This window comes from Myotis davidii, unplaced genomic scaffold (genome assembly GCF_000327345.1).
Source record: "Myotis davidii unplaced genomic scaffold, ASM32734v1 scaffold363, whole genome shotgun sequence".
NCBI lineage: Eukaryota > Metazoa > Chordata > Mammalia > Chiroptera > Vespertilionidae > Myotis > Myotis davidii.
The window spans coordinates 215,758-229,276 of NW_006294069.1; the positions used below are offsets into that span (position 1 = coordinate 215,758).

A 13,519-nucleotide genomic window follows, 5' to 3' on the forward strand; every position below is an offset into this window, starting at 1 on the left:
GGGAATCCAGAAGCGCGGTTTGCCAAGCTGCAGTTTGCCAACCACTGGCCTAGTGGAATTACTTTTCAAGCTATTAAAGAGTTAAAAATAATAATATTTAATGGTTTTACCAAATTTTCAATTAATAGAAGAAAGAAGAGTCTTTATGCTATTTAAAAATTCTAGAGTGCATCATTTAAGAGTTTTGTGAGCACTTGAGAAAGGAAGTAGTGCTCACTAAGATACTATGGTATTCATAAAGAAGTTTGGTATGGTTTTTAGATAGGATTCCTTTATTTTCAGGAAAGCAATTTGATGAATGTCTGATTTCCTTGTGTGCAAGCAAAATAGAGAAAAAACAGTGACTATAGTTAATTAAATAATTCAATAACCTTACCCAAGATTAATGACTAGATGTAAATCTCATGGTTTCTAGTGTTGTATCTGTTGCACAGATCTATTCTCAGTTCTATCCTAAATTTTAATAGCTTAGGTAAAGGCATCGATGACATACAGGTCCAATTTTTTTTTAACTTTCATTTATTGATTTAAGAGAGAGAGAGACATCGATTTGTTGTCTCACTTATTTATAAGAGTGTGGGAGGGAGGGTGGGGAAGAGAGAGAGAGACCAAGAGAGAAAGCGAAACATCTATGTGAAAGAGGCATGGCAATTGGTTGCCTCCTGCACATGCCCCATCCAGGCCCGGGATCAAACCTACATGCCCTTGGCTGGGAATGGAACCCTCAACCTTTCACTGGGCTGACATTCTAACCATTGAGGGCTGTACCACAGCTTTTTTGTCCACTCATCTATGAGTTCATTGGTTGATTCTTTTTTCTTTCCTTTTTTAAAATACATTTTTATTGAAGGGAAAGGAGAGAGAGATAGAAACATCAATGATGAGAATCATTGATCGCTGCCTCCTGCACGCCCCGCACTGGGGATCGAGACACAACCCAGGCACGTGCCCTTGACCAGAATCAAACCCAGGACCCTTCATTCACAGGCCGACGCTCTATCCGCTGAGCCAGACTAGCAACAGCCATTGGTTGATTCTTATATGTGCCCTGACTTGGGATTGAACCCACAATCTTGATGTAATCAGTACAATGCTCTAACCAACTAAGCTGCCTGACCAGGGCTACAGGTCAGATTTTTAAATGACACAAATCTGGGAGTGACACCCAAAGCATTGGATGACTGAAACAGGAACTGAAAGACAATGGTAGCTGGAAATGATAGCAAAATAAACCTGACAGGAATCTATAATAATAAAAGCGTAATATGCTAATTAGACTGGACTTCCTCCCAGATGAAGCCAGGCTTGCGAGGGAAGCCCGGGTGCCTGCTGGTGGCCGGAGGGACGCCCGGGTCCTGGGTACCAGAGGGAAGCCCGTGCCGGCAGCCGGGGGAAGGAAGGCCTACTCTTACATGAATTTTGTGCATCGGGCCTCTAGTAAATTATTCATAGATGATGGGTGGAAGGGAAGTAAAAGCTTTATGTTAATTTATGGAAAATCAATTTGCCAAATGGCCAATTGGCCATATTTACCAAATTTATTATTTTTTAAAACTATTTGTATCAATTATGTCCAGTCAGAAAAATGGAAACGACACTAGTATTTTAAACATAGGGAAGGAAATACAGGGAATTGGTTTTATAGGTGTTAGAAGGCTAAATGAGTAAAAAGGGGGACTCTGAGCTATTAAAGAGATAGTAATTATAGGAGGCAGCTATCACAGCAAGAGCTGAGAAACAAAAGAAAAGAAGTTATGATAACCTAGAAGCTACAGCCAGTAGCTGACAGTTAGTCTTCTGATGAGGAGACACTGTTCAAATACTGGTGGTACCGAAATTTTGAAATCCCTTATTACTAAAAGCTGTTCATTTATATAAGAAATTAAAAGATATGTTGAACTAAATGTGATTACATCTGAATGCACATCTCTTCCATATTGAATTTGGTTCTGAAATAAAGCATATAAAACAAATTTGACCTCAATTATGTTCATGTTCTGTACCTTTTTCCTCCCATCTTTAAAATGTCTTTGCCACTAATAGTCCTCCCATCGCAAATGTATTGCTAAGTAACATCTCAGAAAAAGTAACTGTTTATAAAAATTTGGACAGGGATTAAAAATAAAGGAACAAGTGGCACTCTCCCTCCAGGGAGCACGCCCGTGCCATTTCCATTCCCTTCTCCTTCCCTCACAAGCACGTATCTCCTAAACTTCAGGGGCCCCTCAAGACCTGCAACCAGGGGAGCAGTGGACAGTGGCAGCTCATCCCCGGCTAATCTGCTGAGCCTGTCTCCAAGGGCCCCTTTTCTCTGACTTCCCAGTGAGCCAAAGCAACCCAGCCTAGGCTCTTCTGCTGTTTCTGCTATGCCCTTCCCTGTTCCACTGTCCTAAGTGTGTTTTTGCTGCTGTCAATAAATTCTTGCTTGCTTTTCTAAAAATAAGTAAAGGAAAAAGCATGGCAAATGAATTGTGTGGGCTAAACATTTCCTTTGATTATAGATATGTACTTCTTTTTAATCTTTCTCACTGGCACCTTACGCATTATTAAGTGGATTTAATGTTGAGTTTTTAAGATAAAGATATTTGTCATACTCTGAAACATTAAAGAACAAGGTTTGGAATTGATTTCTTTGTCTTTTTTCCCTCTCCTCCAAATATTGCTTCTTTAGGTCAGTAACAGATCCAAGAGATGGAAAGAGAGTAGCACTCAAAAAGATGCCCAACGTCTTCCAGAATCTGGTCTCTTGCAAAAGGGTCTTCCGGGAGTTGAAGATGTTGTGTTTTTTTAAACATGATAATGTAAGTGAAATTGGTGTTTGGGATAAACTATTTCCTAAGCATGCTTAATTGTATTAGTAAAGAGCAAAAGAGAGTTAAAAAAGAAACATGCAAGTTATTAAATGGGTTTGGAAACCTGAGACAACTTAGATCCTTTTTGTGAACAATTAACTTATTTAAATAAATTCTAAGATTCATTGATTGACAGACAGATATTAATTGTTGTAAAGCAAATGTTAATATTTAGCTGAAGGACAATATTAATAAGTAGAGTATAATATGTAGTCTGGGTGATTTAAATGAAAATAATTGGCCCCTGGTTTTAAATGTTTTATATTTCTAATCAGAGATTAAGTTAAAGATGTAGGGAAGCAGAGTCACCTCTTATAAAACAGCAATCTTTTAAAGTAACATAGGTTAGATTTTTTGTGGCTGTGTTTAAATTTGTTAAGATTCATGGGCAAATAGAATCATTGTGGTTTGAAAGATAGCTGCACCTCATCTAATACTGAATTAAAAGTTTGATACGTGTAAAATTTACCTGGAGGATATTAGCATTGGACTCTTAGTTTTCAGTTTCATGTGAAAAGAAAAACTACCTCACAGTCTGCATTTGGTACTCAACCTGTAGTATTTTAATTGCTGAAGTAAAAACTTTGTCAGAAAAATAGAAATAATTTCTTGTTGGCACAGGAATTTTTAGAACTTTGGCCAAAGTATGGTTCTCTCTTTAAGAGAGAAATTTGTATAAGTTTGAAGTATTTGGTCAAACTTACTTGAAGCTCCTTGATTTGATATATTTTATTGATTGATTACTCCCCTTGAAATCTTCCTTGATCTTTTTTTTTTTTTTTTTTTTTTTTTTTATCTTTTAGTCAATTGGAACTGCTTAGCAATGTGTTTGTTTCAGTAACTTTAAAAATATCACTCATTTCTGTTTTATGACTGGTTCCTCAAATTTTGAAAGTGATTTAGAATGATATCTGATGCTTCCTTAGTGTTTGCCTGAGTACCACCCTAGCATCAAAGAGTACAAACCTTATGTACATTGTCAGACACTCAAGTAAAGCTATTCATAGTGAAGAAATATTTTGAGGTGGCATCAGAAATTCGCTTATTAGGGGTTTCAGTGCTTTATTATATTCAGGTCTATCTTTTATAAAGGAGGGACAAAAAGAAAAAGAAAAAAAACATATATATATTATATATATGTATATAAAGGAGGGAGATGGTGTAATAGACTACAGCTGGTATTTTTTTCTCATGACTTATTCCTATGGAGTAACTAATTAAGTCATAAATAGATACCAGAATGAGTTGTGTAAGAAAAGAAACAAACGGGATTCTTGAAAACACAACAGTCACTTTCTCAAGCTCCTAATAAGCTCTATCATAAGAGAGTGCTTGTGACTTTTGTGGGAATATTCAAAAGTGAGGCAGATGGTTGGAAATGAAGATGGCAGGGCACCACTGTTTTATACATAATGAATTTATGTTATGCTCTGCAATCTATCTCCAGAAGCATCTCAGGGCCCGCATACCTGGTATGTGTGGAATGTCTAAGAGGCAATTGGTTTTTGATATAGTTAAGGTAACAGATATTTATTAATTGTGTCCTGTTTATAGAATGCAGTGCTAGGTCATGTGGAGGGTACAAAAAAATTTGGTTAATGGCCTTTTTTTTTTAAGGGAGTGGACCAGGTGTTTAACACTTGTTACCATGTCTCGGGGAGTATGGATGTTTTACATACATTAATTCATTTAATCCTTAAAAATTTTTGTCACATAAGGCTTGTTATCTCTACTTTACAGAGGAGTAAACCAAAGCTTAGAATTAAGTAACTTGTCTAAGGTGAAGGTAACAGGATTGCAGTCTAAATCTGTCCTGTTTCAGAGCCCTTGTTCACCAATTTGGTAAACTTTTATTGTACACATGCTATATTCCTAAACTACATTAGCTTCTAAGGCAGTGATGGCGAACCTTTTGAGCTTGGCGTGTCAGTATTTTGAAAAACTCTACCTTAGCTCTGGTGCCGTGTCACATATAGAAATTTTTTGATATTTGCAACCTTAGTAAAACAAAGATTTATATTTTTGATATTTATTTTACATATTTAAATGCCATTTAACAAAGAAAAATCAACCAAAAAAAAGAGTTCGCATGTCACCTCTGACACGCATGTCATAGGTTCGCCATCACTGTTCTAGGGGTTTCTACCTTCAAGGAGTTTAGTAATGTGATAAGTACTGTGAGAATGGTGCTATGGTAGGGCTGCCTGCATGGATAAACATTAATTCAGGACACTTTGTGTCCTATTCATACCACAAATCTGGAAAACCAAACCTACAAGTATTTTAGAATCACCAGTGAACCTTAAAAATGCAGAGATTCATTGATCTCATCCACACCACCTAAATTGGAATCTCTGGGGTTGAAGCCCGGGTAGTACCTAAGCTTCTCAGGTGAATATTAAGGAGAAGGGACAAATTGTTGTGTGGACTTAGACGCTTATAGATACTTTAAATATGGAAAAGGTAAACCTTAAGATGAGTCTTTTGAGATTAAGATTTGATTAATAGAAGGAGAAGAAAGGAATGTCATGATGAAAATGACATTTTAAAAGATTAATCTGGCTGTCGTAGGAAGGTTGGATTTTAATTTGGATGTTTTTTGTGTGTCGGAGAATAGCTACAAAGCCCTATGAGGCTTTATATTTCCTTTTGAATAGAGCCTAAAAGTCACTATATCAAATTCATTGATTTCAGTTGATCTGACTGACTGATATACACACATGAACACACACACATATGCACACAATCTTTTATTTGTCCTTAAAGTACAGGTTGTTTTGCATCTTAAAGGATAGGTTTACCTTGATATAGTAACTTAGGGAAACAGAAATGGGTTTAACTTTGTAAAGATTGATGGTGGTAAGGCTTATCAGTAGTGTCTAGTCAAAATCTGAGCTATTATAAAATATGACAAAATGTTTTTCACTTTAGCCCAGCTGGTGTGGCTCAGTGGTTGAGCATCAACCTGTGAACCAGGAGGTCATGGTTCAGTTCCTGGTCAGGGCACATGCCCACTTGCAGGCTCAATCCCCAGTACTGGGGGCATGCAGGAAGCAATGATTATCTCTCATCATTGATGTTTCTATTCTATTTCTCTCTTCCCTCTCCCCCTCTCTGAAATCAATAAAAATATTTTTTAAATATATATATTCTTCACTTTATCCACCCATGCTCTTGTGCATGCTTGTACACACACTCAGTTGTCATATCATCATGGAAAAACTATTTTCCTTTTTTTTTTTCCAATCTTGTACTCCTTTGAGAATCTGATGAAAGCTATGAATCTTTTCTTGGAAAAATGCACACACACACGATTTTGTGTCATTTTAGGCTTTTACTAGTTCTCTAAAGCCCGTTCAGAGCCCCCCTTAGATCCATTGATTCCTGCGAAGAATCCCTATAATACAAGTCTTGGGCTTTTATTTTTGTCCTTGGGTAATAACACCAAACACACAGTAGGCAGTCTATTTGAAGAGTAAGTGAATGAATAAAAGTGATAGAAAAAGATAAGTCTCTGGTCTAGAATGATAACCTCAGTGATTTCTCTCTTGGAGATAACTTTTTCCCAATCTTTTCGTACTCTTGAGAAGACTAAGGATGCAAAGAGGAGACAGTGGAGACAAAGAAGGATCATTCCTTTTCCTTTGTATAGTCTGACCTAACTCAAACAAGGCCTCTTTGGGTTCATAAGTAGGATGCCTTCCAGTGTGTCATTATTTGTTGTGCTGTTGGTGGAGATGTACGACCTTCAGTTCCAGAAAATTTCCTCCATTTTCTCTGTTCTCTCTTGAATTCTGATTAAGCCCAGCATCTGTTAAATCCAGAGAGAACAGGATTTATCCTCTGATTTTCTTCTCTCTTCTCTCTTACTGTCTTTTTCTATTTTTTGAGAGATTTTTTATCTTCCAGCTCTTCTCTGAAATTGTTTTTAAAATGCTATTATTTTAATTCTCAACTCTTATTGTTGTTTGTTCAATCTTTCATTGTGGTGTCTTTTAAGGATAGTTGAGCTCAACAACACCATCAATCAACTGGATATAACTGTGGCACCTATAGACTGCCTCCACAGCTGCAGAATACACATTTTCCTGAAGCTCACATGGAACATTTACCAAGATAGACCACATTCTGGCCATAGAAAATACCTTAACAAACTTAATAGAATAGAAATTATACAATGTCTGCTGTCAGACCAAAATGGAATTAACTGGAAAATTCAATTTCATGTAGATGTATATTTCCCCAAAACTGATCTATAGATTCAGTGAGTTCCATTCACAATCTCAAAGGGGTAGATAAAATGACCAGTGGGGCAAAATAGAAAAATAAAGTGTGTTATATTCAAAGGATCACTATACAGCAAGGAGAAAGAATGCCCTACTGCTGCACACATTAATTTGGACAAATCTCAGAAACACTGAGTGAAAAAGCAAGTCACAAAAGAATAAACACGGTATGATTCCATTTATATAAAATTCAGAAACATGCAAAACCAATACAAATGTAATAAAATTACAAAACAAAGCCAGAGAGTGATTAAGACAGCAGTGTGTCCTCTACCAGAGAGGGGCACACCTACCCAATGACCCAGCAGTTGTACTCTTTGGTATACGCAAGACAAATGATTACATATACCCACCAAATGACCTGTACATGAATGTTCATAGCCGTTTTATTCATAATACCTAGAAATTGGGGAAACAACACAAATGTTTGTCAGCAGTATCCTGGATAAGTACATTGTGTTGTATTCCATTCATATAATGATGTACTCTACATTAATAAAAAGGATGAACTACCGATCCACATCAACATGGATGTGTGGTTAATGGGCATACTCTCCCCAAAATGAGCTGGATATTCAATGTCATCCAAACCATGAATCTCACAGGTATACCAGTAAGTGAAAGAAACTATACGCAAAAGACTCTGTGATTCAATTCATATAAAGTTCAGGGACAGACAGAACGAATCTGTGGTGGTAGAAATGAGAATAGTGGTAACCTCTGAGCAGGAAAAAAAAAATTTTGACAGGAGAGGCAAAGGGGCCTTCTGGGTTGTTGAAATACTTAAATTCTTGATCTGGATTTTAACCATGGAATAAAAATGTGTCCTATTATACATTCTGTGTGGGTAAAAAGAAATTGAAGTACTGTTCACTTAGGATGTGTGTATTTTACTATATCTTACAACTCTATAAAAATAATAGTAATAAAATAGTCTCTACCTTAAAGAACTTAAAATCTAATGGGATGGGGGGATGGAGAGAATGAGGAAAGAGTAGCTCCTTTGCTAAACATGGGATTTAACTCAGTTGTATGAAGAGCTAAATGTGTAGTCTTTTTTGTTAATCCTCACCTGAGGATATTTTTTCCATTGTTTTTCAGATAGTGGGGGGAGGGAGTAACAGGAGGAGGGGGAGAGAAACTTTGATGTGAGACACATCGATTGGTTGCCTGCTGCACGTGCCCCAACTGGGGGCAGGGAGTGAACCCACAACCCAGGTACATGCTCTTGACCAGGAATCGAACCTGAGACCCTTTTGTGCACTGGCCGCTGCTCTAACCAGGGTGCAACACCAGCCAGAGCAAAATTTCTAGTCTTTATATTTAGGATTGAGATTATTCACAATTGTTTTATTGATAAAGGGCTGACTAAAAAAAAGAAGAAGAAAAACTAAGTCGTTTACTCATTAAGTAACCAATTTATATGACTCTCCTAACATCACAGAGGTTAAAATTCTTAACAGTGGCTATCATAAGGAGCTTTTGTCCAGTTCATAAGCGACTTGAGAAATGTGTTGAAACACTGTTGGTAATGACCATTACTTAAGCGTTAGTTTGTTTTTTAATTAGAAAAGTCTGCCTACTTTTTTTGTATTTGAGATCCTTGAAGGGTTGTCGGTATTTGGGGGTACTTTAACTTTTTACAAGCATCCTCCTCTATTTACAAGATAAGGTTAATCTCACATGGCTATTTAAATAAGGAGTCAGGCATGAAGTCTGGAGTTTGGAACTCTGCTACTGTTCTTTCTAATTTACTTCTCACTTCTGAGATTCCTGGATCATTTCTCCCGGCCTTAGCTCTGTGCCACCTTGAAACACTGTGGAATGCCATTCTCTGATAACATTTTTAGGTAAAAAGAACAGGAATAAAAAACAACAGGCGGTTAAAAAATTCCATACAGAGTTTAAAATATTGCACCTTTGAAGCTAACAATCACAGCTAAATGCTTGAGTGCAGATGTCTAACCCTGTCTTATATGGCTTTTCTACAAAAAGCCTCATCAAATTTGGAGTAAAAAAGCCTCATTCTTCTCTATCAAGGTTTAAATGTATGGTTGTCACTTTCTTCTAGATAACCTCTAATTATAGCAGATAGATTTGAAGTGTGAAATAGCTTTGTCTAATGGACACCGTCACTCATTGCATTCTGTTTTCCCGCAAGACAGGATGTATGTTGTTCAGATACAGAGTTTAGAGTCCAAAAGATGTCAAGTAAAACACTAATTTCTAACTGCCTTCCTCAGGCATCAGATATTCATGTTAAAAATTGTTCTATCACATAATGAGACATGAATTTACATGTATTTTTGACACAGTAATTATAGATTTTTTAAATATAGAAATGAAATCTTTTATATGACAAAAAAATTATTCTGTACAGAAACTGGAAAATCTGTTATTTTTCCTAAGTATAAACATTTTAATTCAGAAAGGAAAGATAGATATTCTTTATAATAAACATCTAAACTATTTTAAAACATTTATGTTTAACTGATTTTAAAGTAGGTGAAGGCTTTTTTATTACAGAAGGTTTTAGTTTAATTTAAAATGTTAAAGTGACAAATGCTTGACTGAAAAAAGAATAACCTTTAAAATGAACAAGGTTTTTTCCACATGTAAATTGCAAGGGGAAAAGAAAGGGAGATGGAGGAGAAATTTGTAGATTAAAACTTAAAAGACATGAATCAACCATAACATGTAAATCTTATTTAGCTCCTGATTTAGACTAACAAACTTTAAAAAAAAAGAAAATTGGGAAATTGAGCACTGCATATTTGGTGGTATTAAGAAACATGCATGTATATATAGTAGATTGGTCATTTGTTTTTATTCTTTTTTTAAAAAATATATATTTTATTGATTTTTTTACAGAGAGGAAGGGAGAGAGATAGAGAGTCAGAAACATCGATGAGAGAGAAACATCAATCAGCTGCCTCCTGCACATCACCTACTGGGGATGTGGCCACAACCCAGGTACTTGCCCTTAACCAGAATCGAACCTGGGACCTTTTAGTCCGCAGGCCGACGCTCTATCCACTGAGCCAAACCGGTTTCGGCTGTTTTTATTCTTAATAAACTGGTATTCAGTTCAAAATATAAAATATTAAATTTTTATATTTGATAATTTTGTTTTTTATCTTTTAGAGATAATGACCAATGTATGGCTGAAATAAAGCTAGTATTTATATATTCAAAATTATATAGGGAGAGTGGAGGATATAGATGAAACGGAATGGTCATGTATAGATCACATGAGTATTTACATAATTACATGAGTATTCTTTATACTATTCTGCCCATTTTATGTGTTTAAAATTATCCATAATTTTTTAAAAAATTTTCTTAATAAACTAAGCTCAAGATCAGAAATTTGAATTTGTACTGACACAATTTACTTCCTGTTAAATAACTTCCTCCCTGTCCTTTGAGCCTGGTATTTTTCATTAGCAAGGTAGGTTTAGATTCTTAAATGTGACATTGTAATTGGGACTTACTAGTAAAAGAGTAGCTAGACAGCTGGTAGGGGAAGTAAGCCTGTTTGTTATGTTTCAGTGGCATACTACATTGATAGTATGCTGCTTTTATAAAGGGCTTGAATTTCAGATGCCATAAAGTATTTTTTTTCCCACCTGAGTGACTTTTTGGAGGACTTGGAATAAAATTCAAAATGCTTAACATAATTTAAATAAATTTTATGTGATTATCCCCTACCTTTCTCTTCTGTTTTATCCCAGCCTGTTTTCCTCCCACCCACTGTATTCCATAAGCACTGGCATTTCTGCCTCTAGAATCTTCCTGGTTCTTCCTTGCCTCAATGACTTACATTTGCCTGACCAACTTCTATTCAGCCTTCCACTCAGAGTAGTATTACCACAGAGAAGCTTTTTCTCCACACTCCTCTTTACTTTTCCCCTGCATAATAATAAATGTCATAATTATATATTTGTGTAACTGTTTGTTTGTTTAATGCCTTCCTCTTCCCTAGTCATGAGAGTAGGAATATCAGTTTTGTTCTTAGAACCCAAGAGCCCACCATAGTGCCTGCCAGGTAGAATACACTTATTGAAATATTTTTTTAACAGAAGAATAAAGGAATGAATGGTAGGTATGGCTCCTTATGCTCTTAGATAAATACTGATTATTAAAAATAGAACATTTCTAACACCATCCTATTCAGGGGTTCTGGTAGCATTTAGTATAATCCAGTTGCCTCTCTCATTTTGGTTTAGATAGAATTATCTTTTAGGTAGTAAATCTACAAACCCATCTTAATGTTTAGGACTGTGTTTCTTGACTGATAAATTTAGTTAATCTCAGTGGGCAATTGTAACTAAACCTTAAATCACTAAAGTGTTAACAGTATTTACTTGTACTTATGTCATATGTTACTTCCTTTTTAGTTCTCTAAATTTTACCTTTTTTTCCCTTTTCTCAGGTACTCTCTGCCCTTGACATACTCCAACCTCCACACATTGACTATTTTGAAGAAATGTATCCTAACCAGGGAATGTGAAAGAAGGGGACACATTTTTTTTATTAATTTGTTCTTCTAGTACCTTTTTGGGGTTCTTGCCTTGAAGTGTATTAAATCTCATCCTTGCAGAAGTGGTTGAGTACCTGGAACCAGGTAATTTTGAAATCCCAAGTATCTGACAGAGCTTAGTATTATCAGTATATCCTGAGTGATGATACCACAAAACAGGACTTCTGAGCAGAAATTTTACTTAATGTGCACACATCCTTTTCTAGTAGATGGGTTATTACCATCCCATACTGCAGATGAAACCAGTGAGGCAGCTATGTTGCAGTGGAACTCAATAAAGTGCTCTTATGACTGACTATACAATAACTGCCTGTCAGCCAAGAGGATAATATTGCCCTTTTTTCTACCACTTGGAGTAAGGTGAAAATTAAAGAGCTAGTAATGTAATTTAAATGTCCCAAGTTCCTTGGAATAATGGCAGTAGTGATGGTAATAGCCATCACTTATGTGAGTTTTTATCATATGCAAGGCACAATTCTAAGTTCTTTACACATATGGGTTTATTTAATCTCTATAACAGCCATCTGAGGAAGGTATTGTGAATATTCCCATTTAACAGAAGAGGAAATTGAGGCGCAAAAGATTAAAAAAAACAAACTTGACCAATTTCACAGAGTAAGTAAATGTTGGGGATGGGGTTCAATTCCAAGCAGTCTGACTATATAGTTCAGTCCCTACATACATGATTCTCTCAGGAAAGAGGCTTTAACATTCTCCTATCACTACTATAGTTAATGTGTAAAAATAGTATATTAGGTATCATGGATAATAATAAACTGTAAAATAATGCCTGGTAATAGTTCCTGGGACTATGCATGGAAAATATTAATACTTAAGTTAGGCCATCTGACATTCCTAGGCAAAACATCACCATTTACCATTCTGTACTTGGTAAAGCTTTAAGTAAAAGACAGGAAATCCTAAATCATTAATTTAGTGAGCTCATGATAGTATTGTTTATTCACTCAAGGTTTTTTATTAGCGCTAGGCCTGTGACTCAGAATGGAAATCAATATAATAGCAACATGCTTTTTCTGATTGAGCAGTGAGCTAAATTAAAATCTCATTCTTACTCAAGAGGTAGATAATTCCATACTAGACAATTATCTTTGATATTTTTTCTTAATAATTTGGAACAATTAAGAGCCTCCCAAGGGGAAAGAGAGCAGTTAAAGTACTAGGGAATTGGGAAACCATGTGAGGTGATAGACTTGTCATTGATCAACATTGGGATGTTTTGATCTAATAAACCAAAAGCTCTTGAATGCTATAATCCTGGATAATATTTTAACCCATGAATCTCTTATGGAATTAATCCCTTTGCAAAGGGTTAATTCAGTGCACTTGGGGTACTCCAACCCTGCACATTCCAAAGAAGGGACTGGCCCTTGACTGACTCCTGGCTGGGAAGAGTGTCTTTGAATACCTGAGGTCTTGGGCCATGCCAGGTGGTTCTGACACGCCCTTTTTTTTAAGTTCAAAATTAACTTAAAGATAGAAGAATTGAGAAAGTTCTTCTCTCCTCAGTGCTGTATATGTCAGTAGTAGCCACTGAGGAAAAAGCATTAATAATTCCTTTTCGTTGATGGGAAGGAAATCGACATACTAGAAGACACTCCTATGAGTATGTACTACTATCTCTGCCTCTTTGGAAATAAAGTTGCTGATACCAAACCTTGAAATAAGTAGAAATCCTCTTTAGTAAATAAGAGTTTTACTCTATTATAGGCTGTGTCGGGGTCGGCGAGATCACCTTCAGGTTCAATGAAAGGACTCGGGGGACCCAGGAAGGCTGTTTTACTCGTGGTTAGAGATTAAAATCAGCAAAGGAAAACGGG

At 36.1% G+C, this 13,519-nt stretch overlaps 1 protein-coding gene and 1 long non-coding RNA gene across 5 annotated transcripts in view; both read left to right on the plus strand.

The window, feature by feature from the left end:
- The window catches only part of NLK (nemo-like kinase), a 133,545-nt gene that overhangs the window by 65,940 nt on the left and 54,086 nt on the right, over window positions 1-13,519 (plus strand). For all 4 annotated transcript variants that reach the window (XR_001514599.1, XR_001514600.1, XM_015566713.1 and 1 more), the window contains exons 2-3: window positions 2,672-2,801; window positions 11,574-11,629. Coding sequence is in view for 2 of the 4 variants with exons in the window: in XM_015566713.1 (XP_015422199.1) it covers window positions 2,672-2,801; window positions 11,574-11,629 (186 nt within the window). In the remaining 2 variants the exon portion in view is untranslated. The remainder of the gene's footprint in view (window positions 1-2,671; window positions 2,802-11,573; window positions 11,630-13,519) is intronic.
- Window positions 11,638-13,519, plus strand: part of LOC107183805 — a 25,456-nt gene continuing 23,574 nt past the window's right edge. The window contains exon 1 of the long non-coding RNA XR_001514601.1: window positions 11,638-11,765. This is a non-coding gene — a long non-coding RNA (uncharacterized LOC107183805). The remainder of the gene's footprint in view (window positions 11,766-13,519) is intronic.